At 36.4% G+C, this 24,360-nt stretch overlaps 5 protein-coding genes across 6 annotated transcripts; 2 read left to right on the forward strand and 3 right to left on the reverse strand.

Annotated features, from left to right (window-relative positions):
* Window positions 1-1,842: 1,842 nt before the first annotated feature.
* LOC140838973 (bifunctional protein FolD 4, chloroplastic-like) lies at window positions 1,843-4,136 on the reverse strand. Its single transcript, XM_073205602.1, has 5 exons — window positions 3,842-4,136; window positions 3,142-3,470; window positions 2,599-2,835; window positions 2,349-2,516; window positions 1,843-2,233 (listed from the first exon to the last, which is right to left on the reverse strand). The coding sequence occupies exons 1-5, from the start codon at window positions 4,047-4,049 to the stop codon at window positions 2,216-2,218; spliced, it is 960 nt and encodes a 319-aa protein (XP_073061703.1). The 5' UTR covers window positions 4,050-4,136; the 3' UTR covers window positions 1,843-2,215.
* Window positions 4,137-4,460: 324 nt separating this feature from the next.
* LOC140838979 (LIM domain-containing protein PLIM2c-like) lies at window positions 4,461-6,590 on the reverse strand. Of its 2 annotated transcripts, none has more exons than XM_073205608.1 (5): window positions 6,201-6,590; window positions 5,469-5,568; window positions 5,341-5,369; window positions 5,118-5,207; window positions 4,461-5,005 (listed from the first exon to the last, which is right to left on the reverse strand). In XM_073205608.1, the coding sequence occupies exons 1-5, from the start codon at window positions 6,336-6,338 to the stop codon at window positions 4,706-4,708; spliced, it is 657 nt and encodes a 218-aa protein (XP_073061709.1). In that variant the 5' UTR covers window positions 6,339-6,590; the 3' UTR covers window positions 4,461-4,705. The 2 variants fall into 2 exon arrangements, with proteins under 2 accessions (XP_073061709.1, XP_073061713.1); XM_073205612.1 differs by having other exon boundaries at window positions 5,341-5,366; window positions 6,201-6,589.
* A 6,349-nt stretch (window positions 6,591-12,939) lies between these two features.
* On the forward strand, window positions 12,940-13,869 carry LOC140813757 (acetyl-coenzyme A carboxylase carboxyl transferase subunit alpha, chloroplastic-like). Its single transcript, XM_073172466.1, has 4 exons — window positions 12,940-13,035; window positions 13,111-13,180; window positions 13,294-13,371; window positions 13,469-13,869. The coding sequence occupies exons 1-4, from the start codon at window positions 12,941-12,943 to the stop codon at window positions 13,673-13,675; spliced, it is 450 nt and encodes a 149-aa protein (XP_073028567.1). The 5' UTR covers window position 12,940; the 3' UTR covers window positions 13,676-13,869.
* A 250-nt stretch (window positions 13,870-14,119) lies between these two features.
* LOC140838988 (DEAD-box ATP-dependent RNA helicase 8-like) lies at window positions 14,120-19,999 on the forward strand. The gene is made up of 10 exons (XM_073205618.1): window positions 14,120-14,594; window positions 15,397-15,457; window positions 16,165-16,399; window positions 16,889-17,127; window positions 17,700-17,951; window positions 18,432-18,612; window positions 19,063-19,151; window positions 19,234-19,307; window positions 19,386-19,510; window positions 19,706-19,999. Exons 1-9 carry the CDS (start codon window positions 14,332-14,334, stop codon window positions 19,462-19,464), a joined length of 1,473 nt encoding a protein of 490 aa, XP_073061719.1. The 5' UTR covers window positions 14,120-14,331; the 3' UTR covers window positions 19,465-19,510; window positions 19,706-19,999.
* A 176-nt stretch (window positions 20,000-20,175) lies between these two features.
* Window positions 20,176-21,702, reverse strand: LOC140838995 (remorin-like). Its single transcript, XM_073205624.1, has 5 exons — window positions 21,523-21,702; window positions 21,337-21,390; window positions 21,065-21,152; window positions 20,873-20,954; window positions 20,176-20,627 (listed from the first exon to the last, which is right to left on the reverse strand). The coding sequence occupies exons 1-5, from the start codon at window positions 21,605-21,607 to the stop codon at window positions 20,427-20,429; spliced, it is 510 nt and encodes a 169-aa protein (XP_073061725.1). The 5' UTR covers window positions 21,608-21,702; the 3' UTR covers window positions 20,176-20,426.
* Window positions 21,703-24,360: the final 2,658 nt, after the last annotated feature.

Below are 24,360 nucleotides of genomic sequence, written 5' to 3' on the forward strand. Positions count from 1 at the left end.
AATAAAATCATTTTTTTATAAGAAAAAAATAATTCAAACATTGCGTCTGTTCCATGTGACTTTATCCATATGTCCTGTCCTTTTCAATAGCTATTTTGTTCTAGACAACAAATTTGTATGAGACAGTTTCACAAGTCGTATCTTGTGAGATATATATCTTATTTAGATTATTAATGAAAAAATATTACATTTTATGTTAAAAATATTATTTTTTATTATGAATATCGATAGGGTTGGCCCGTCTCACAGATAAAGATTCGTGAGATCGTCTCACAAGAGATCTACTCTTTATTCTACATGTGTCGATTTCAAAATTGATATTTTCTGATGTACGATAGAACATATAATTTACCAAAATTATATATATTTGTTTATATAACGAATGTTGATATGCTATGTCAAATGACTATATGATTTGTTAAAACTAGCAATCTTGTGCCATATGTATGTATGTTGTTTATGTATGAGAGTTAGTTTTTTTTATGTATTGATTTAAAATCATTTCTAAAAATTATGTTGCTCTTTAATTTTTTTTTATCTTAAAAATAAAATACTTAGTATATCATAATACAATATTTAATATTTTAACCGTCGGCCACTCAGTTATAAACGATTCCGACATCACTAAAATATGATGTTGGAATATAGATAAAAATGTGTCGCACGTTGAGAACACTTTGTATTACTAAACCTTGTTTCAATCGAGGTTCCAGTCTTTTGAGCGTTTGTTGCATTTTCTCGATATTTAAGAAACCGTCGGACCACATATTGTGGGGAAATGATATGATGGTTGTTAAGATGATCATATACTCAAATATATAAGTAAATAATATATGCAAATGCAGTTAAAGCATTGTTGCTCCAAAAGGTGAAATCGCTCACCTTAGGCGTCCCTCACCCCCCGACCCGACAGGAATGTGAGAGGAGGTAAATCATGGTGACTCAGCCAACCAGCAGCAGCTAGACCTTATGCTACGCCGCGCACAAGGAGCTCCCCCTCATTGGAGAGAATTTAACTCCCACACTGTCGCTTGCGAGACTCGATCCCTGGTCATTGCTCCAAGATTTACTGCTGCTGACCAACTGAGCTAAGCCCATGCGAGCACAGTTAAAGCATTGTTGATGCGAGTGGAGCATACAAAAATGACAAGGTTGAAAAATGTATAGTAAATTTGAGAATGTTTATATAAAAAACACAAAATGTCAATTTAGTTTCATATTTATTGAATTGTGATATTTTCAATCATGTATATTTATTAATCAATTATATATTTGTAATTATGTTTTAATAATAAATTTTAGTCATTTTCTCAAAATTATATGATGAAATTGTTAACATCACTGTTATTTTTTTATAGATATTTTGTAAATATATGTGAATTTGACGAGTAAATTTTTTAACTATGTAATTATAAGTAATATATAATATTATCAACAATTTAATTACATGATTTTGAAAATGATCAATAATTGATCGTCAAGATATAATTACACGACTACTATAATTGATTTAACTAAAAATAGATTTCTAAATATGTCACGACTCGATTCATACCAGACCGAAATTGACTTTTTGCCCAAAAAAATTGAACTTTTGTTTTAAAAGTCAGGACCCACCCTGGGTAACAGAGAAGTAAATAAAAACTGGCTTTTGTCTCATCACGTTTTGGGTTAACCTGTTTCCTATGAATTTGATCATTAGCTATCCAGCCCAGAAGATTCACTAGTATTATTTTTTAAATTTTCAATTGAGGTTCAAGTCTTTCAAGCGTTTGTCGCAAGGTATTCACGTCTCCACAAAGTTTATATAAATATTGTAGAAAAAATTACAGGTAAAGTTGAAAAAAAAATTCATTTCTATTTCCCAGCTGCAATAGGTCGTCCTTCCAACCAATATCATAAATTTATCAGAAAGATTGGAAGTTCGGTCCCAACCGAATTGCACTGCTTCGTGGTTGTAAAATATAAGGGTGTGCTTGCATATCAAGCCCAGTTCGGCAGAAACAGCAGAATCTCTAGTCAGATCTATGAGAAGGAATATACCCTCGTCTGATAATAGATGTCATTCGAAGTTGTTAGCTCTCTTTGCTGCGACAAGGGTGTTTAAGAGAAGCATAGCTATAGTCATAGGCCCAACTCCCCCAGGAACAGGGGTTATAGCGGAAGCCTTCTGGCTTGCCTCGTCATAACAAACATCTCCAACAAGTCGATAGCCTCAAGGGCTCTTAACATCCTGTCACATGAGAAGGCACGAATCTTGTTACAATTCCCCGTGTCGACACGATTCACTGTGGGACAGAGTTTAACCAAAAGAAAGGAAATTTCTTTTGAAGAAAATGATGCAAAACCTCAACTGGATTTATTCCGACATCAATGACAACAGAGCCAGGCTTGATCCAGCTACCCCTCACCATGTTTGGCTGCCCCACAGCTGAGATAACGATGTCTGCTTCTCTTGTGATCTCCTCCGGGTTTTTCGTTCTTGAATGGACAATAGTGACTGTGGCATCTTCCCTCTGCCAGAATAACAAGCAAGAAAAATTGAAATAGGATGACAAAATGCATTAAACTGCTCATTAAACTTGAGGATGATCGTACTTGCAATAAGAGCGCAGCAGGCATCCCGACAATATTACTCCTGCCAATTACAACAGCCCTCTTCCCTTTGATCGCAATGCCATATCTATGCAATAACTCTATGCATCCTTTGGGAGTACATGGAACAAATAATGGTTCACGATCTCTCATGGCTAGACGTCCAATATTATAAGGGTTGAAGCCATCGACGTCTTTCTCGATACAAACAGCATTCAAGACATTCTGCTCGTTTATATGCTGCACAAAGAATATACCCACAAAAACAAAAAACAAACCATTGATTGGAAAGTATCAAAATGAGAGTTACAGTCATCAGATGAACTCAAAGGATATCCATTGCAGTAGGGGTTCAAATTCTACCGATTTAGCCCTAAGGGAGTAATCTGTCTCGCTAACAAGGAAATTACTACTTTTCTTTACAAAATTGCATTCACATTTTTTTTGCATGTATCCTCTTGCTATATTTAATGAAATTATGAACGCACAATTTTCAGCCACATAGAGTGTAACGGAAAGTCAAATACTCAGATATAGGAGGCTTACAGAAGGTAGTGGCAACTGAACAAGAATACCATGAACCGAAGGATCGTCATTGAAGCCTGAGATGTGCTTGAGCACTTCTTGTTCTGAGGAGTTTTCAGCCAAATGCACTTCATATGACTTTATCCCTACAGATTCACAGGTTTTCTTCTTGTTGCGTACATAAGTAGCAGAATCTTTCCTGTCTCCTACAAGAATAACTGCCAGTCCAGGAACAACCCCTATAGAGTCTTTCATCCTAGATATCTCAATAGCAATCTCATCTCCGATTTCTTTGGCAGTTGATTTTCCATCAATGACCTTCGCAGCAGCCTCGGTGATGGTTGCAGCTGCTGATTCCACAGAACGAGACATATAAGACCACATTCAAAAATTATCAAAATTAAATATAAAAATTTGCTGACATAGAAACCCAGTTTAACACATGCAAACCAATATTATACACCATTTTTTTTTAAATCTACAGTTGCCAAACTACACATAACACTAAAATCATAGTCGTTACAGTTTGGGATTCTCTGGTACGAACTAATTAGATGGGCAAGCCAACTCAATTTATTCAGATGACGGAAATTTGATTTTTCGAAAATCCAGTTATAGGATCCAGCCATTTGCTGCCCGTTATGCATTCACATTTTCAAATATGTGATCAAGAAAAAAAGTTGATACAGAACAATCATTCAGCACAGCATTGTGGGCTTACTTTTCGTAAAACCGGAGGAGGAACACCGTGAGGCGGTGGTACAGGAATTCGTATTAATCGTTCTCACACTTTTAAAAAAGTTCGAGGGCCTTCGAGTCAAAGCCACCTGAAGACCAGTGATTCGGAACACTATTTTGGCCCCTCGATAGCAGCAATCTGTGGTGGAGCTGAAAGCGGTGGACGCGGATGCCGTGGAGGCAGCGGCCATTTCGAGACCGATAATTTGGAGCCTGATTTTCAGCCCTATGCTTGCTTGCTAGCTAGCTAAAAATGTCAATGCTACGGGCTGAAACTGGTGATCAAGCTAGGGTTTTAGTAGTCGTGTTAGAGATATCACGCTTTAAGATTTTTATGAAAAAGCGTGTTGAATTAAAAAGAAGAATTTGCTTCTTTTATGAGAAAATGACTAGACTAGAAATCAAAACAAGTAGGAGGAAGAGAAATCAAATCTTCCACCTTGAAGAATTGAAAAGGGAAAGGAAAGCTGGGATCGTCAATTTGGGAAGGTTATTTTGCAATGACTTCCATTATTTTCTTAAAAGAAAATACTTTAAAATTTGATTTCAATAAAATAATTTGTTTTGAGAAGATAACCCTATTAAATGTTCTTATGCAAATGTATCACAATTATTTTTTCCAATATATCTAAACAATAAATTGTACAGAAATTTCCCAATATAAACAATGCATACCGATTCTTGATCACTACGACAGATTCTAAATAATACATGATTAATCTAATCACGATAAAATGCAATACAATCTAATCTGTCAAGATTCAACAATAAAAAGAAAGAAGAAGGTGAAAAGAAACTCATAAACTTTTATGATTTGTAACAAAAACACATAACATCCAAAGTTCTTCTAAGATTGTTCCTGTGCTTTCTCGGATTCTGATTCATGTTCAGCATCACTCTCTTCTTCCTTTGGTTTGTCTTCATGGGCTGCCTCAGCATCGAACTGCACGGGCTCTACAACACTCTTTTTATTCGTGGCGGCGTCAAGGATATGTTGGTAGTTCCCTTTCTCCATGAATAGTTGTTGAAAATGGACCTTGCAATATAGGATCCCATCCAACGCAGCATAAGATGAGTGTGTGAGAGGGCAGCCTCCATGAGCACACTTGAAGCATGACTTGTGAAAAGATTCTCCCTCCATTGTCATCTGCTTGATTAGCAGAAAATGTATTCAAGTCATGAGTAGATATTCTCTGCATATTTTTCTTATTAAATTTTGTACATTTTTTAAAAAAATATATGCAAATCAAGTTACTTGCCTTCTCCAGGGGGTAAACAGTTTTATTACAAGCTGAACATTTGTCTACAGTCCCAGAGAACATGGCAGAGACCTTGCTAGACGTCCTTGTCTGCATTAATTCAAAAAAAAAATTGGAAAAATATTCAATTTTCCTTCAAAACAATATATATTGTAATGCAATTTTTCCATTTTCAGAGCATTTCATTGACAACGGAAAGAAAAACAGAGGAAAATAGACGTACCAACGAATTTTCCCTCTCAGGTTTAGCTGCTAACAAATTGATTAAATGTCAAAAGAATAAGTAGGTGTCGGATAAGTAACAATGTGACAGCTAAAGGAGTAAATTAATTTCGAAGTAGGATGTATTACAAGTTTGAAAATTCTTGCTGAAGTTTCCAGACTCCTTGAAAAGTTGTTCAAAATGTGGTTTGCAGTACAGAACTCCATCCATTGAAGAGTAGTTGCTCATCTGCCACAAAACATTGCAAGATTAGACTAGTGGTAGGTAGTTCCGTTAACTTTCGGAAAATGGTAGCCTAGTGTGTAAGCACAACAATGAATCGCGGCGAACCCTCACACGAGCTATCTAAGATGGTAAAATCATGCAACAAAAACATAAATTGTAGAGTTTCTAAATTGATGTCCCCCCGCTAAAATGAAAAAGAAAACCAAAGTATTTAAGTTTTGGTCGCCAATTACATCAAGTTGGCCCATGTAAAATCATATCCTTGCTATGTTGTATAACCCCATTTGTAGCAAATCCTGAGATTCAGAACTGAATCACATTGTGCTACCAATATCTCCATTTTTAGCAAAAAAATAATTGGCAAAAGACCATTGGTTCTATCTAATATGACGTTTCTTGTTTAAACTTAATGCATCACGAACATAATCCAAGGTAATATCAAAATCCAAGAATGTGTAAAACATAGAAAGAAAGAAATAAATAAGCATAGACGCGAATACGCATTCACATATAGGAACATAACCAAATCAATAAATGCAATCACTTTTTCTTGCTTTTTGGATAAAAAATTAAGATCCGTCCCTTCGCAGAAACGTTACACGAAATACAAAATATTTGGAAAGAAGATCACATACCACGAGAGTTCCTTTGCAGTGGCTGCATTTGAAACATGATTTATGGTAAGTTGCTCCATCGGTAGTCAACAAATCAATGAAATAAACAGTCTTTTCACAAGTCTTGCACTTATCCAAAGTCCCTGTAAATGTTGTCATTTTCTTGTCTATCCTTCTTTTCTTCTCAGATTCTCTATGTTCAGACTTCAGTAAACAGATCAAAGAATAAGAGAAAAGTAATTTACGATTCTGATCTCCATGAATACTTTTTTCTTTAAGTTTTTTTAGCGATTTTATATCAGCCCACCAATATAAATTTTCAGTTCTTTTCCTTCAATAAATGGAAAAGTTTGAAAATCTACTGTGGAACTGACTATTCTTGGATGAGCTATTGGAGATTCCATTGTTGTGAAGCAGCAGGATTATTAATGGGGTGAAAAAATTGGTGGAATCCGATTAAAGTGGAGTGAAAATAGCTGATTTCTTCACTTGTTTGGTGGAAAAACATGTGGGAGGAAATAATTTACCTTTTTGTGGACTGCGGAAGTTATGTTAGTTAGAAATGGTTTGTTGTAATTTTTTCGAAGAGGTCTTCCTTTCCTTTAAAAACTACGGCATAAAATTAAGGCTCGGAAGGTGAGATAAAATAATTTGTATATTAATTTTGGATCTTTTTATTTAAAAAAAAACATTCTCATTATCTTTTTAAAAAAAACAAATATAGAGTTAGGGAAAAAAAAAAACCAAGGCAAAAACTTATGTGAGACGGTCTCACATGCCATATTTTGTGAGACATATCTCTTATTTGGATCATTCATGAAAAAATATTACTTTTTATGCTAAGAGTATTATTTTTTATTGTGAATATCGATAGGGTTAACACGTCTCACAGATAAAGATTCGTGAAACACGTCTCACAGATCGAGATTCATTGACCCGATATTTCTTGGATTTGGATGCTGTGCAGGTGCAAAGAATGGCTGATGATACTGGATTAGATTTTACAGACCAGATCAGTGCTTTGGAGTTGAAGTATGAACAGGTGTATTTTGATGAATGTGTTTGATATGTCTGTTTTCGAAGTGAAAATATGATGAAATTCTTAGTTTACTGTCAATCTTAAAAGCTCAAGACTTTTATAAAGTGCTCGAGTAATAGTTCTATAGTCTAAAAATAAAGTTAATTTTGAAGAACATTACATGTGAAGTGTCAATGTTTTCTAGGTTTCCTTAAGTTTCTTGAACTGATTATTGCTGAACAATGTATGCTGTTTTTCGATTCGCTTCAACATTTTCTTCATCACATCTTGGCTGATGTTCATATTGTTCCAAGTTTTAGATTTTTAAGCATTTTTCCAGGCTTAAGGATTTATACACACATTTGACTCTCATCCAACGTCTAAACATTGCTCGACATCCAAACAGACCTACCGTACTTGATCATATCTTAAATATCACAATAGAGGGTCGAAGCTACATGTTCATAGGCCATCAGAAAGGACGAAATACAAAGGAAAATACGACGAGGAACTTTGCGATGCCTACTCCTCACGGGTACATTTTAGAGGCTGTGGAGAGCTGAATCTGTGCTAGTTTGCCTGAATGTCTGTTGTTAGTGATGAGCTGTATTGAAGAGCATGCGACAATTAAAAAAAATTAATATTTTAGCAAAAAGTTGCATCCAATCTCAATCTTGAAGCTTTTGCAATTGGATCTTTTCCAGCCAGCGAGATCATGTTTGTTGATCGATTTGAAAGGTGGTTCAGGTGGTGCCCTGGCAATTGCTTGTTCCAACAAGCTGTTGATGCTCGAAAACTCGGGTTCTATGTTGCAAAGTTAGAGAAATCAACAGGAGATGAATCAATATTTGGATTTCATTCTCACCGATTTACAAAGCCAAACGTGAACTCTTATACTCAATACATCGAATAATATATTGACACCTAGATTATCTTGTTGTAACTATCAAAACAAGAAATATTCTTCTGTTAGCTAAAAACAAAAGACGTAGATTTGATAATATAGTCATGGGCTTTGTGACTGATTTATTCTGTTTATATGTGGGCTTTTCATTGGGCTTGTTCCTCTTCTCTTCTAGCTTGGGCTGTTTCTTCTTTCTCTTTAACTCTCCCCCGCAAGCTTAGCATGGGATGATTTTCCATTCTGAGCTTAGATCGCAAACGGTGGAAGGTAAGAACAGATAGAGGCTTGGTAAACACATCCACTGTCTGATCAATTGAAGGAACATGATGAACTGAGACAACCTTGTTTAGCACCTTTTCTCGGACAAAGTGAATATCTAACTCCAAATGCTTTGTTTGAGCGTGTAAAACAGGATTGGCAGTAAGTGCAATTGTGCTCATGTTATCACACCATAGCACTGGAGTGTGTGGTGAAGAAACATGAAGTTCAGAGAGTAGAGATTTAATCCAAAGTAATTCTGAAGTAGAATTAGCAAGACTTCTATACTCAGCTTCCGTACTTGATCGGGAAACCACAGATTGCTTCTTAGAACTCCAGGAAATGGGCGAGGAACCAAGAAACCAACAGAAGCCGGACATAGAACGACGGTCATCGGGATCGCTTCCCCAATCAGCATCACAGTATCCATGAAGACGAAGATCTGATGAATGTGCAGCGAGCGAAATACTGTAGTCAAGTGTGTCGTTGAGATATCGAAGAATGCGTTTAACTGCCTTCCAATGAGAGAGTAAAGGATTCTGCATAAATTGGCACACCTTGTTGACACTATATGCAATATCAGGACGAGTAATCGTCAAATATTGGAGAGCACCCATTGTACTCCGATAAAGAGTAGGATTTTCAAATGATTCACCATCTTGAGAAGATAATTTTGCTCCAGTAGCCATAGGAGTAGGAAATGGCTTTTCTTCCAACATCTTAGTTTGATGTAAAAGGTCTCTAGCATATTTGGATTGCACCATAAAGAAAGAATTAGCAGAAGACCTGATAACTTCAATGCCTAAGAAATAAGACAATTCTCCAAGATCCTTAAGCGAAAACTGGCTGTGCAGTTTCTGAACAAGATCATCAATCAATGGTTTGCTACTGCCTGTAATTAAAATGTCATCGACATACACAAGAACATATAGTACTGAAGTGGAAGTAAACTTAATAAATAAAGATGCATCTGCTTTGGAAGCAAGAAAACCCATAGATTGCAGTGACTGTCGAAGTCGATCAAACCAGGCTCTTGGTGCTTGTTTGAGGCCATAGAGAGCTTTGTGTAACTTGCAAACAAGTTGTTTGTTTGGATCGATAATTTCAAACCCCTGCGGTTGCTTCATGTAAACAACTTCCGTAAGGGTGCCATTTAGAAAAGCATTGTTGACATCAACTTTCTTAACGTGCCATCCCTGTGATATAGCTACTGTGAGAACAATCCGAATGGTAGTGGGTTTAACGACAGGACTAAATGTTTCAGTAAAGTCGAGTCCCGGCGTTTGTGAGTACCCTTTTACTACAAGACGAGCTTTGTGACGAGCTATTGATCCATCGAGGTTAGTTTTGGTTTTAAAAACCCATTTGCTACCAATGAGAGGCGTATTCAAAGGAGCTTCAACTATGGACCATGTGTTATTTTGTAACAAGGCATCATATTCAGAAGTCATAGCTGCACACCATTCGGGATGTAATTGAGCTTCTTGGTAAGTAAGGGGTTCAGACACCACTGATTTAGTCACCAAAAAAGCCTTAGGCTTAAACACCCCAGCTTTGGCACGAGTAATCATATGATGATGATTCACAGGGGGTGAGGTAGAGGCTTGTATCGGAGATGAAGAAGTATCAGAGGTAGGAGTAGGAATAGAAATAGAGGATGATGAACTTGGAGGATGAGAAAGAGCAGTAGGAATATTACCCGATGGTTGAGGAACAACTTGTGGAAGATAAAGATCAGATGAGGTTGGAGAATTAGCAGGAGATGCAGAGCAATCTGTTTTAATTAGACTATGGAAAGGAAAAGTGAATTCATCAAATTTGACATTTCTCGAAATATAAATTCTACCATCGCTATTCATACACTTATAACCTTTATGAACATCACTATACCCTAGAAAAGTACATGAAGTAGAACGAAAAGCAAGCTTATGGTTGTTGTAAGGTCGAAGACAAGGAAAACAAAGGCACCCAAAAACCCGAAGAAGAGAATAGTTGGGAACTTTGTTATATAGCCTTTGGAAAGGGACTGCTTCAGGAAGACTGGAGGTTGGAAGCCGATTGATAAGATAAACGGCAGTTGAAAAAGCATCTTCCCAGTATTCGAATGGCATGGAAGCATGTGCTAATAATGAAATACCGGTTTCTACTATATGACGGTGTTTACGTTCAACGATTCCATTTTGTTGAGACGTATGAGGACACGAAAATCTATGATTGATGCCATGATTATGAAGAAAGGAAGTTAATGACCGAAATTCCCCACCAGAGTCAGTTTGGATGGTTTTTATTTGTCTATCAAATTGAAGCTCGACATGTTTCTTGAATTGCATAAATGTTGGAGTTACTTCAGATTTAAGTTTGAGGAAGTATATCCAAGTGTAACGAGTACAAGCATCGACAAAACTTAGATAATATCGAAAACCATTTCTGGATATGGTGTGAGCAGGTCCCCATACATCACAATAAATTAATTCAAGAGGCACAGAAGTTTTAGAGTTTGAAGACAAGAAAGGAAGTTGATGACTTTTACCAAGCTCACAATCTGTGCAAAAATTGAAATTATCATTTCTTGAGTAGGGAATATTACAACTTAGTAAAATCTTCTTGACTATCATGGGTGTAGGATGTCCTAATCTATAATGTCATTGAGCTAATACTGGGAAAGAAACTCGAGCAGGTTGAGAATGACGAAACTGTTGGGTCTTTTTATTCACTGACGACAGAGTTGAGTTGAGACAAATTGGCCGAGATGCAGAGAGAGGCTTCCCAAGATTAAACTTGTAGAGGCCTTCATGCAAAGTCCCGTGGAGAAGGATCGCTTGTGTTGCTAGGTCCTTCACAAGACAAAAAATAGGATGAAATTCAAAGAAGACGTGATTATCTCGAGCAAATTTGCTTACACTTATCAGATTTTTTGTTATATGTGGAACTCGAAGAAGATTATTCAACAGAAACGTGCATGATGAGGCAGGGAGTGAAAATTTAGATTGGCCAATGTGGGATATAGACAAACCTGCACCATTGCCCATGTGAATCTTACCACCCCCTGAATATTCAGAACCAATGGAGAGGTTTGCAAGGTCATTAGTGACGTGATGAGAAGCACCAGAATCGGGAAACCACCACTCCTCATTTGACGGTTCTGATTTTGTAGTAGTGAGAGCTGCTGCAGGATAGGATCGATTGGAACCATGAAAAGGGGTGCGAGGAGGCGCTGATGAGCGCTGAGGGGATGCATAATCTCGATCGAAAATCGATAGTAGCAAATTTCAGCAACGTGTCCCGTATAACCACAGATTTGGCAAACTGGTTTGTTGTTATTATTATGCCAGTGTCTTCGACCCCCTCGAGAAAATCGTCCACGACCCCTACCTCTGTTGGACATTTGATGGGAGTGATAGTCTGGTTTACGCTCCGGAGGGACAGTAAATGTGTTAACTACAGGCGGAGTGACACCATTAAAAGTGTGAGCCTCGATCCTTCCTTCATGAGACATGAGGAGAGCACCAACTTCCGAGAAACTTAAAATATCAGATTTGGAGGTTACATGAACCACCACAGAATCATATTCCATACCCACTCCACCGAGAAAATATAGAATCTGGTCTTCATCCGAAAGAGGATGACCACAGGCAGCAAGTGTATCCATGTAGCTCTTCATTTTACCAATATAATCCTTCATGCTTAGACCCTCTTTCTTAAGGGTCTGAAGTTGAAGCTTATATTGCATGACTCGGGCTTTAGACCGAGTGGCAAAGATGGTTGAAACTCTGCTCCATAACTGGATAGAAGACGCACAACCGATCATTTGAGATTGCACGCCCTCACTCATGGAGGCCAAAAGAAATGAGAAAAGAAGTTGGTCTTGTCGGCACCAAAGAACGAAATCAGGATTAACAGCCTCACTCGAGGTGATGCGAGGAGGTATTGAAGGAGGATCTGAGATGTAACTCTCGAGTCCAAGACCCCTGATACCTGCCAGAATCTGGAGATTCCACAAGAGATAATTCTCATCGGTGAGTTTAACAGCGGTGATTTGGTTAGAAGGATTGATGAGTAGGAAATTAGGATTAGTTGCAGGGGAATTATCAGCCGAGGAGGGGAAAACAGAATTAGGGGAGGCGTCAGCCATTTTCAGGCTTTGATACCAAGTTAGAGAAATCAACAGGAGATGAATCAATATTTGGATTTCATTCTCACCGATTTACAAAGCCAAACGTGAACTCTTATACTCAATACATCGAATAATATATTGACACCTAGATTATCTTGTTGTAACTATCAAAACAAGAAATATTCTTCTGTTAGCTAAAAACAGAAGACGTACATTTGATAATATAGCCATGGGCTTTGTGACTGATTTATTCTGTTTATATGTGGGCTTTTCATTGGGCTTGTTCCTCTTCTCTTCTAGCTCTTTGGGCTGTTTCTTCTTTCTCTTTAACTTGCAAGGTTAGTTTGGTTCATCCTTGTATTTCCAGAGGATATTCTTTGATTTTTTTTAACAAAGGATATTCTTTGATTTCTAACAGTTGATTTTTATCCCAGTCGAAGTTGTTCTTCGCTATCTTTTCGACCTGTATGATCGTCAGAATATTTCCAATTACCATACTTCTCTTTCCAGTCCAGAAGCTTGTGCTGCTATATTGTGGAAGTCTTCACAGGCGGCTCCCAAGGTACATAATGAGGATTCACAACCCAATTTATTTTTTTGAGAATATTTAGCAAAACTTTCTAAATATATTGATCAGGCAGCTGAAAAAATTGAGTGTCACTGCTCAAGAACATTACATGCTTCGGATAGCGGACGACATTATTCCTGTAAGAACACTCACCTTCACATACGTAGTAGTGTCGATTTTTTCCCCCTAAATCGAGTACCTTCTGATATTACTTCTGATTATTTGTTAATCTGTCGAATAATTTTCATACAGGAACCTCTTGGCGGTGCACATGCTGATCCTGTATGGTCATCTCAAAGGATCAAGGATGCTACTCTTCAAGAAATGGAGGTGAATCACTTGTTAGTTCTAGGCGAAGTTAATGGACTCGAATTTAGATTCTTTTTCCATTCGTTTCAACCATTGAACGAGGTGTCTTTTGACCCAGGAATTAACAAGGATGAATACTGAAGAGCTACTGCGACACAGAATGCTCAAGTTCCGTGCCATCGGATTAGGAGGATTTAGAGAAGGAGTCGAGGTGGAACCTGAACAGAAGCACAACATGAAGCCATCTGAGGTAATGTTTTCTGGCATAGAATCTGAGCTCGAGGATCTCAATTCTCAAGAAGGAGATAGAGAATGCTATACATGAAAAGGGTCTCCTTTGGAAAATGGATGAGTTGAAAGTTGAAGCTGCGAAGGATCCTAATTTCAAGTCTTTTTTGTCCGTAAATCAAATTTGTTAAGTTTCTTAAATTGAACAACAAATATTAATTTTTTAAGAAAGAGTATTTTCTTCGTCATAAAAATGACTTTTAATACAAATTATTATGAGTAGATGAGATGCTACCTATGTGCACACTACCTTCACTTCATTTCAACGAGTAAGATCTTACCACACATACAATTTCAAAAAAAAATGGGTCCTATATATACATGGGCAAATCTTGGTCATCCATCCTATCATATAGACAATGTCCACGTGAATAGGATGAAATTAATTATTATTATGACCATTTTCCATGTACATTTTAGAACAAAGCCATAAAATCCAGACAATCTCAAAACAGACCCACAAATTATGGTAAATTACGTAATGGTGCACTCTTTCCCCTAAATGCAGCAAATCACACTCCCCTTTTAACTAAGCCAACACAAAAAAATTCAAGTATTCCGCTTTCCGCAGCAGCATCCAGGTTGTAGCTTTAGGATTATATATTGTTTTGTACAGATATACACGTTGGAGATTAGCACAATTTTTTTTTTGGGTGTAAACTTCGATCGAGTGTTTGTATTTAGGGCTTTGTGATGAATTCGAGAGCGAGATATCCGCCGCCAGGGATGGGTGGCGGCCGAGGTGGCGGAATGCATTCAAATGCGGGGCTGCACCCTGGTTTTCAGCCGAGAAACCCAGCTCAGCAGTACGTACAGCGTGGTCCAGCTCCGAATAATAATCAGTTGTTTCAAAACCCTCAGCCACAACAATGGCTACCAAGAACTCAGCTAACGCCAGCTGATGGAACTATCGACGAGGTTGAGAAAACTGTGCAATCTGAAGCCGTAGATTCGAGGTTAATATCGTCGTAGCTTGTTCGTTTTTTTTTTTTTGAACTTCAAACTATATTAATTTCTTTTCTCACGATGTGATTAGTTGATAAATTGGTTGTTGGTCTTAATTCCTCTTAAAGGGCTTCGACACGTCCGTTTTTTGTCTTTATAACGAATAATTAGTGTGAATTGGATCTTAAAGTTAAAGATCTTTGTATTTCACCGGGTAATAATTGATTTGACTACGCTGTATATGAGCTGGAATTTAGGCATTTGAATTTACGAGAAAAAAATGAACCAATCTAATCTTCAGGTATAGTGTTACTTTAAACCAATATGCTGGGACCATGTACTCAAATCTTTCCAACTGTGGCTGGCTGAATTTGTATTTCTTACTGAAAGTGTTGATCTTTAGAACCGTTATACCGGTTAGATGTTGTTCTAGTGTGTCAGAAGGTCTAATGAGATCAGACCTGCGGTTATGAATTGATTGCTGCACGTGAAACTGCATTGAAGTTTTTGTCTTTTTTCCGTTTTTGTCGTTCTCGTTGAGGTACAAGTCTCGTGGTTTGTCTCGGATCTGTTTTTCCTGTGTTCCTGCGTGGTGCCGACATGTTTTTGGGAAGACCTTTTCCTGAATAACTCCTAGCTCACCAAATGCTGTACAAGAAATTTCGTTTTAACACACACACACAAAAATGCACGCACGCACGCACACATTTCTTGCATTGGCATGTATCATTCACTTATCTATCATCCTAATAGTCTATGATTTATCATAATTAACACAAATATCTACTTTATATTGTGTTTCTTTTTTACTAGTGCTCAAGATTGGAAAGCAAGCTTAAAGTTACCGCCTCAGGACACCCGTTTCAGAACTGAGGTAATATTTTCTGACGACGCTTGTTTCTGTAGAGTGTCCATTCAAAGTCGATTTCATTGTTTTATCAACAAAGCCAATTTTATCGTTTAATCTTGTATGCTTTGTTGAGGAAATACTTTGAAAATTTTCCATTATCACGGTCTTAAGTTGATCTCTATGTTATTTTATGCTAGGAAAATTTGACTCATCACTACTGAATAAAATCAGTCAACAAGCACTTGAAACGTTGTCTAATAATTATGTTAGTGGATATTCATGTAGGCTTCTGCTCAATCACTAACTTTTTAAACCACCCTTATTGCGAGGTTAAGCTAGCGTAGGGAAATACTTTTGTTATGTGTTTTGGCTGATGAGTTGATTGCTAATCTGCTCCGTGAAACCCTAAGACCCTTGTTTGTCATCTAGAGCTACTATATTACTGAAAATAACTGAAGCCGATAACCAAAGTATGTACTTGAGTAACTTTAATCTGCAGTTTGGTAGCCCTGGACTTTTGGATGAGTAGTCTTTGAAGTTGATTATAGAGTACTTTTTTGTGTGGACACCCTTCTAGGTTGATTTTTTGGTATTTTTTGTTTGGGACTGATGTGTTGTTAGACAGGAAGTTTATTGTTCTTCAGCATTCATTGGCATTTTGTCTAGTTTTTTTTTGTATGTATGCATATTGGTAGGTACAAATTCCTGATTGCTATTTGTTTGTCTTTTAGGATGTTACAGCTACAAAAGGAAATGAATTTGAAGACTACTTTTTGAAACGTGAACTTCTTATGGGTATATATGAGAAGGGTTTTGAGAGGCCATCTCCAATCCAAGAGGAGAGCATACCGATTGCTCTAACTGGAAGTGATATCTTAGCTAGGGCAAAAAATGGAACTGGAAAAACTGCTGCCTTTTGCATTCCTGCCTTGGAAAAAATTGATCAAGATAAAAATGCTATTCAAGGTCCAGTATATCTATTTGGTTGTCCTCACCTTTTATCATCTGGGGTCTCTTTGGATGTACTGTTTTAAGGGAACTAGGACCTTGTATTAGGCTTATGGTAGCTGGACCTTTGGATTGTGAGAGCTGAAACTGAGGTTAAGTCAAATATGCTGTTGTACATTTTAAATTTCCTTTTGAGAAAGTCACCTGATTTTTTCCGTTACACGATATATGGAAAGACTTTCTAAGATTGTAGGTAGTATGATACGTGATCACTTTAGTTTTAATCCGTGATACTTTTAGATCAATCATAGGGGTTATTTGTCTAGCAAACTATTTTATTTTAGATATATATGCATTTATGTTGTTTCTTCTCTTATATCCATTTTGAATGGTCCATATCGGTCTGTCGGCATTGTCTCTGTGGACGTACATTTGGGTGTCTGTTACGGAGATATTTGCAGTGTCCAGTCATTTTTTGTGGTGTTTTACATATGAGCATCTTTGCAGTTGTTATTCTAGTACCGACCAGAGAATTGGCTCTTCAAACATCCCAAGTTTGCAAAGAACTTGGGAAGCATTTAAAAATTCAAGTCATGGTAACTACTGGTGGAACAAGCTTAAAAGATGACATAATGCGGCTTTATCAACCGGTTCATCTACTTGTTGGGACTCCTGGAAGAATCCTTGATCTTGCAAGAAAGGGTATTTGCATTTTGAAAGATTGTGCTATGCTAGCAATGGATGAGGTATGGACTGCCAGTGCCAACATGTTTTGGTTGCAGTTGATTAACAATTGAAACCATTTTGATGCATAGTGTGTGATATGTATACATTAAAGTTGATTAACAATTGAAACCATTTTGGTGCATAGTGTGTGATATGTATACATTATACTTGTATCCAACTTTGTTTTCATTCCTTTTTCTTAGCTTCATGTGGTCTATTCTCTTTTTCACATCTTATGGGCCTGGGAATTAGAGGTTGGCATGTACATTATACTTGTATCCAACTTTGTTAAATTGCGTATATATATTGAGCGTGGGGAAATTGAAATGGCAATGATGCTACCTACATTAGATTGAAGTTCCTTTTCAGAACTTCTCCCATTCTTGGTGGTGGGAAGTTAATTGATGATGTTGGTTCCTGTTTTTGGCTTTCTATGAGATCGTACAATTCTTTTTATATATAAAAAAAAATTCTGTGTTTCCTATTCCTCCTTTTTTTCAATTTTGGAAGTAATGCAGCTATGATGTTCCAGTTGTGTTAGAAAGTGGGTTGCTAACGGTTTGATCTTATCCTTTGTTCTGATATATTTCAGGCTGATAAGCTTTTGTCACCTGAGTTTCAACCTTCTATTGAGCAGTTGATTGGCTTTTTGCCTTCAGATCGTCAAATTCTCATGTTTTCTGCTACATTTCCTGTTACGGTGAAAGATTTTAAGGACAGGTACCTGAAAAGGCCTTACATTATCAACCTTATGGACGAGCTTACTCTCAAGGGTATAACTCAGTATTATGCTTTTGTGGAAGAAAGACAGAAAGTTCACTGCCTCAATACTCTATTTTCGAAGGTTTACAAGATTAAGCATATATTTACTACAGTGCATTTGCTTTGCCTTTTCTGGTCATTCAGTTTTTCACTAAAGGAAAGTTTGGGTCAGGAGCGCTTAATTTAAAAATAAGAACTTTATTAATAATGATTTTAAGTATTTCTTTATAGTACAAGAATTTTTATTTTAAGATATGATAATTATAATTAACTTTTTTTTAATGATCAAGTACAAGCAGAAGTCTTGAGACCGCATTTTCTGGATTTTAGGTTTTGGCATTTTTAAGTGCATTTATATATAATGTCCACAAATATGATTTTTAGGTTTTCCCTTCAGCTTCTTTTTCAATTAGGGAATTTTTTTTTTCACTAATCTATCCAAGGACAAATTTATATCTGATTTTTTTTTTGAAAAAAAATATATCCTAGTGCTTGTGTATCCAAACTAGCATACTTCTCCATCCAGACGCTCTTTAACAGATTTGTTGTCTTTCTGTTGCAGCTTCAAATAAACCAATCTATTATTTTTTGCAATTCTGTGAATCGTGTAGAACTTCTTGCTAAGAAAATTACAGAGCTTGGCTATTCTTGCTTCTATATTCATGCTAAGATGCTTCAAGATCATCGGAACAGAGTATTTCATGACTTCCGCAATGGTGCCTGTAGGAATCTTGTTTGCACTGGTATGCTCTTTAGTATTACCATGACCATGTTTCAGTTTTTTGTTTTTCGTTGTTTTTGTCTTGGGGTAGATAAACCGTATGCGTAGCTAAAGTATTACGGTGATGGTTTATTTGAGCGGTCGTTTTTATACCAATTTGAGGAAGTGAAATCTATTTCACAGGGTGGTACAGTTTGTGAATTAATTATTTTCATATTGTTTAATTCGAACTTTGTTTTTTTAATGGTAGTAAACCTATCATGCCTTACACCACCCTTTGACCATGGATTCTTTTCTTCCAACTATCCTACCTCTGGACTGCAATATAGCTTTTCTAGAAATTTCTTATTTCTTTTGTTTAATTGTGTGGACTGCTATGTCAAGTTTGTTCATAGTTCTAATTTCATTCCAATGCTTTTTTGTCTCCCATCCATGATTACATTGTTTTTTCATTCTTGTGATCAAATTGCAGACTTATTTACGAGAGGGATAGACATTCAAGCCGTCAACGTAGTAATTAATTTTGATTTTCCCAAGAACTCAGAAACATATTTGCACAGGGTACACACTTGTGTTTTTGGCCGATGTTTTTTTTTTCATGCTCAAGGCACAATTTCCTCATAAACATTCATGTTACATGTAGGTTGGTCGATCAGGACGGTTTGGACACCTTGGGTTAGCCGTGAATCTGATCACCTATGAGGATCGCTTCAATTTGTAAGATTTCATTCCTGCATATGGATAGAGTTTCCATTTTAGATATCTTTCTGACCTAGACATTTCTCAATATATCAGGTATAGGATTGAACAAGAACTAGGAACCGAGATTAAGCAGATCCCTCCACATATAGATCAAGCTATCTATTGCCAATGATCTGTGGTATGGGCTAGTTGCTTCATGGTCGGGAGTTGCTACACTGGTGAGTTGTGCTACCTACACGTATTGATTCACATAAATGTTTGGTTCACCAACAGAGCTGTGTATGTGTGTGTGTTCAACTATTTGTTCCCTTATTTGTTTTGAAATCTTTGTTCTTTAGATACCTCGGCATTGGAATAGTAATTCGGCAACATTTGTTTCTTTCCTATTTTAACCGTCGTCTTTTCTGTTACAGAATTATGGTCGCGGTACAAATCTTACCCTTGTTTATGGTCAAGGGTTGTATGAAATCATGCTCTTGGTCATAAAAGACTTTGTATTTGACTCGCAAGGCAGATGATGCCAGAATTTCAAATATGCTGTGCATCTCATAACCCTTTCATAGTAAAAGATGCCCGAGTTGTGGACATTTCATGGCATCCACTTGGTGTGAAAGAACCGAGGCTTTTTCTTTGTTTATGTTGGATTGAGTTAAATCAATCTGCATGATTTAAATAATGGAGAGTTATGAAAAGTGCTTTATATTTTATTTTCTAATTTGACATTATTTTTTACCCTCCATGGTAACATTCGTAGAAGGTCATATATCAAACTTTTTAACGATTTTTATTTGAATCCACCGGCGATAAGCATGTAGTTTGGCTAATTTTTTTTTAATAAATTAGAGTTATAAATTATCATATTATATGTATATAATATATAATGTGTTCGAGAAGCTGAAGTTTTTCATTTGATCTAGGCGATCAGAGAGATACAGTCCATAAAACTTCTGACACCGAAGTTGTTTCTTCACAAGCCACAAGTACAAGTACGACTATAAGACATCCACATCCCTCGAGAATCCAAAGAAGGCTACTTCCCCAAATCTCATAATAAACAGTAGAATCACATTTTTTTCTTTTTCAAAAAAAAGAAACCAAACAAATTTCTGTACTCATGAATGTGTCCGGCAATATTCAAGCTGAGAAGCATCCAAAAGCTTTTCTAGGAGTGTGCCCGGTCACGCGATATTTAGCTGCCATTTCCTCGGCTTTGAGTATTTCTTCTCCGCGCTTTGCTTCAACCATGGCTCTCTTTTCCTCTGCCTGCTTATGAAGTAATGCTACCTTGTTTTTCACTCTTTCTGCGCACTCAGCTTTCTTCTTCTCCAACTTTTCCTGCCAACTTTCGAGTTCTAATTAATACTTTGAAAATCAAAAATCTATACTGGCTGTTCACATATAAACTAATACTGTCCACTCATTTCGTTACCCGAGTTTCTGGGCTCGTATTATGCTTTAACTTGATATCAACCAATTTTCAACTAAACCATATGCAAGAAACTTCAAAAGATACACGAGAGGCATCGCTTATTATCTAGTACTAGGCCAATGCAATGGATCAGAATTTCAAAGATACCCACCTCGAGTTTTCTCAATTGTGCATCAAGAGATGCCTTCTTCGTGTTTTCCCATGAAGCTACCTCAGACATTTTCTTCTGAGCGCTGTAAAAGAACAATCGTTTCTTTATTCATCATATGATAGCAAATTTTCAGGAAATAAGGAGAGATTTTGTGGATCTGAGCGCGTAGACGGCTTTTACTCAGAGTCTTACTTGTTGTCTACTTTGGCTTTTTCGTTTTCCTCCCATGCCTTGATATTAGAAAATCTCTTTTCGTCTTCAAGCTTTGCTAGCGCTATATCTGTCAAAATTTGTGTCCTTCATCCGTGGAATTTCTCATAAAAATCATAACTATATCAAAACTTAAATACATATTTTGATTAAGAAAATTAGAGAGTAAAAATTTGAATCTTTCTGAACTTTCGTAATGTCGAAAGATCTTTTTCGATCGTCAAACTTCAGATGTAATGCGTTTGAATGCCTACCTCTGTCGAGCGAACCATTCGAAACTTGCTTAGCAACAGGTCCTTGAACAACCTCTGCAGAAATTTAAAGTATGGAAACAGACGTTAATGCCTCAGATCACTGAAAAGTTATCAAATAAATTTCATACAGCTACTGGTGGAGTCGTCGTCATGCGGTGGCGTACGCAAAGACAGCCGGTTTAATACCTTCAACAACGGGATGGTTCGGCTTCTCAATCGCTGCCGCTTCAGGATTCCCAGAAATACCTCCCTCAGCCACTCCGCTTGCCATCTATATATCTACACACACAGATTTGTATGATCTGTTATATCTATATCTATATATATATAGACAGAGCTGAGATTTCTTTTATGAAATGGAGGATAAAGCAAAAGCAGCGTATCTAACGTGTATATGCAGTAGATTGCGAGAGTCTCAAAGGGGTGTGATTCTCTACTTTGAGGGTGCATGGAGAGTACTTATTGAAACTTTCGTATATACGTATCATAAATATCAATTATTTATACAGTATTTAGATTTTCCCGAATTGGGGCTCAAGAGCTGCGGTGTAGGGAAGATGTGCTGGTACGAATGTAGAATATAATTGCCCTTCATGCCGACAGGTTTACTATGTTGTTTGGTCAAAGTAAATTTTTAACAGGTATTTTCCATGTCTTTAAAATTGAATATTTTCAATTTTAACAAAATATATAGATTTCAGATAAAAAATGAAAAAAATAATTATTGTAAACGCATGTCAAGGATCACTAGTATTGCAATTAAAAGTATTTGGTTTTGCTTCCTACAAATTAAAAATTATAGTCTTGCAAGTTAGTCCAGACAACCTGGCAATTTACGTCGTCCAAAAAATTGCAACAATAAGTGGATTTCAAAAGATAATTAAAGAAATATGTGTAAAAGATTGGGAGAAACACTTTTATTTATTATAAAGAGACATAAATATATAGATATCTATCTTTTTCCAAGACATAATATGGATAAAATTAAAACTGCATGTATTAAATAAGAGTAATAAATTATATTTATTGTAATTAACCACTGATGTAATAATATGGTAATTAAATGATATTGTGAAGATTCTATCTCATTTGACTTACATAAAATAATATGGACAAAAACTTGTGTGAGACGGTCTCACGGGTCGTATTTATGAGACAGATATCTTATTTGGATCATCCATGAAAAATATTGTTTTTTATTGTGAATATGAGTAGTGTTGACCCGTGAGACCCACTCAAATATATGGACCCATATGATCTTAAATCACTTTCAACAAAAAATAAAATTTCATAATCTGTTATTGTCTGATGATACCAGGGCATCATTTCATTAAACCAGTCGTGAACACTGGGCCGATTTTATATTTATGTATGACGTAGAATTTTTTTTTTCAATTACTTCGGAGACTCGAATCTATGACCAAAGGACGTAGGGGAAGAGAGGGAGAGTGAGATCACCTGAAGTATCTAAAATAAAGTCACCCACTTCATCCCGAAGAAACACTCCAACAGAGGTAGCATTCTCTTCAAAATTCAGCGCAACATCTGTGTTACATTTTTGAATTTTTTTTGAGGAGGGATGTGCCATAATAAACAAGAAGATGGATCATCATCATGCCCACCAGATCTTCCCCCATGAACTTTAAAAGCTAGCCACTCATAGAGCACATGGATGGCATGCATGGTGCACTGTTGCCGTAGCATTTGTATGGGTCTGCTTCCAAAATTCGTCGTCACGACATTGCTTCCATATTTCTCAAAGCACCACTACAAACTTACCCACCTCGGCCTCACTAAGCTTAGAAATGCATCATAATGGCCCATTCAGTGTACGATTCAGCAAGATCAACACCTCGGTTAACTTCACCTCACAAGCACCTGCAAACTCACACACAGTGAAGAGATGCCAACCATTTTCAAAATGCTAATTACGCATCAAATTAACACGAATCAGATATACCCATACCTCTTGTCCGTAAGTTTCGCCTAGTAGGAAGGCAGTCGCTGAATTTAATAACTAGTATTTAGAAACAATTCTTCGGATATCAGCTTTTCTGAATTTTTAACTAGTCGTCGTAAATTTATTCCCGAAAGGTAGCAATACAAGCTAACAATGAAGAAGTAGCTGTTGATAAATATATCTTGCTCATGATTCCACCAAGTTCATACTTGGTTCCCCGAGACCTCCTATATTATATTTTAATATTTTCACGATTCCACGTTAGATAATTAAAATGGGAAAATAACTTTTTGAGTAGGTTTATTGTGAGACGGTCTCACGAATTTTTATCTGTGAGACGGGTCAACCCTACCGATATTCACAATAAAAAGTAATACTCTTAACATAAAAAATAATATTTTTTCATTGATAACCCAAATAAGATATACGTCTCATAAAATATGATCCGCAAGACCGTCTCACACAAGTTTTTGCCAAACTTGTTTTTTTCTAAATATTTATATTTTTATGATTTTTGTTATCTATATTATCAAATTTCAATCTTAGTCTGTTATCTTTGATTTATTTACAATTTTAGATCTTTTTCGATGTGACACATGTAACACCAACATGATATTGACAAGTAAATATGGCAAATATATCCATCCTTATGAAAAAAATGTCAACCCAGGATACCACATGATAATCTGATCCAATCATGTTTACAATATTCACTCACTTTACTATATTATGTACCTTAAGCCCACGACCACATATATTATTAAGTTTATTATAAACTTTTCAAACGTTTCGAAATTACTATAATATCCTTTCTTGGATGAGCACTTAATTAAATATTACTGGATTCAATATAATGCTCTATTTGATAAGGTTAATCTTAAATTCCGTTTGGATTGATTTATTTTGATTTATAAGGTGGATTTCAAATGCATTGATTTGAAATAACTAGCTTGAAGAATGAATTTGATATTGAACAAAAAAAAAGTGTTTATATAACTTAAAGATTTCAAATCTTTCATTATAATTTTGAAACAAATGGATTTGAGGTGTATTTTGAAATTAAA

Source organism: Primulina eburnea, chromosome 1 (genome assembly GCF_022965805.1).
Source record: "Primulina eburnea isolate SZY01 chromosome 1, ASM2296580v1, whole genome shotgun sequence".
Classification (NCBI taxonomy): Eukaryota; Viridiplantae; Streptophyta; class Magnoliopsida; order Lamiales; family Gesneriaceae; genus Primulina; species Primulina eburnea.

What these genes read in the sequence shown, in the direction of transcription:
- LOC140838973 (XM_073205602.1), bottom strand. Translation starts at nt 4,049, where the DNA reads ATGGCCGCTGCCTCCACGGCATCCGCGTCCACCGCTTTCAGCTCCACC. An exon ending in CTCCTCCGGTTTTACGAAAA is followed by an intron (nt 3,471 to 3,841) that starts GTAAGCCCACAA and finishes CTGTGGAATCAG; the next exon opens with CAGCTGCAACCATCACCGAG. An exon ending in CTGCTGCGCTCTTATTGCAA is followed by an intron (nt 2,517 to 2,598) that starts GTACGATCATCC and finishes TTATTCTGGCAG; the next exon opens with AGGGAAGATGCCACAGTCAC.
- LOC140838979 (XM_073205608.1), bottom strand. Translation starts at nt 6,338, where the DNA reads ATGACAACATTTACAGGGACTTTGGATAAGTGCAAGACTTGTGAAAAG. An exon ending in CAGCAAGAATTTTCAAACTT is followed by an intron (nt 5,370 to 5,468) that starts GTAATACATCCT and finishes TCAATTTGTTAG; the next exon opens with CAGCTAAACCTGAGAGGGAA. An exon ending in CTGTTTACCCCCTGGAGAAG is followed by an intron (nt 5,006 to 5,117) that starts GCAAGTAACTTG and finishes CTAATCAAGCAG; the next exon opens with ATGACAATGGAGGGAGAATC.
- LOC140813757 (XM_073172466.1), top strand. Translation starts at nt 12,941, where the DNA reads ATGATCGTCAGAATATTTCCAATTACCATACTTCTCTTTCCAGTCCAG. An exon ending in CTTCACAGGCGGCTCCCAAG is followed by an intron (nt 13,036 to 13,110) that starts GTACATAATGAG and finishes TATATTGATCAG; the next exon opens with GCAGCTGAAAAAATTGAGTG. An exon ending in TAGCGGACGACATTATTCCT is followed by an intron (nt 13,181 to 13,293) that starts GTAAGAACACTC and finishes ATTTTCATACAG; the next exon opens with GAACCTCTTGGCGGTGCACA.
- LOC140838988 (XM_073205618.1), top strand. Translation starts at nt 14,332, where the DNA reads ATGAATTCGAGAGCGAGATATCCGCCGCCAGGGATGGGTGGCGGCCGA. An exon ending in ACACCCGTTTCAGAACTGAG is followed by an intron (nt 15,458 to 16,164) that starts GTAATATTTTCT and finishes TTTGTCTTTTAG; the next exon opens with GATGTTACAGCTACAAAAGG. An exon ending in TCAATACTCTATTTTCGAAG is followed by an intron (nt 17,952 to 18,431) that starts GTTTACAAGATT and finishes TTTCTGTTGCAG; the next exon opens with CTTCAAATAAACCAATCTAT.
- LOC140838995 (XM_073205624.1), bottom strand. Translation starts at nt 21,607, where the DNA reads ATGGCAAGCGGAGTGGCTGAGGGAGGTATTTCTGGGAATCCTGAAGCG. An exon ending in GAACCATCCCGTTGTTGAAG is followed by an intron (nt 21,391 to 21,522) that starts GTATTAAACCGG and finishes AAATTTCTGCAG; the next exon opens with AGGTTGTTCAAGGACCTGTT. An exon ending in AAAGCCAAAGTAGACAACAA is followed by an intron (nt 20,955 to 21,064) that starts GTAAGACTCTGA and finishes GTTCTTTTACAG; the next exon opens with CGCTCAGAAGAAAATGTCTG.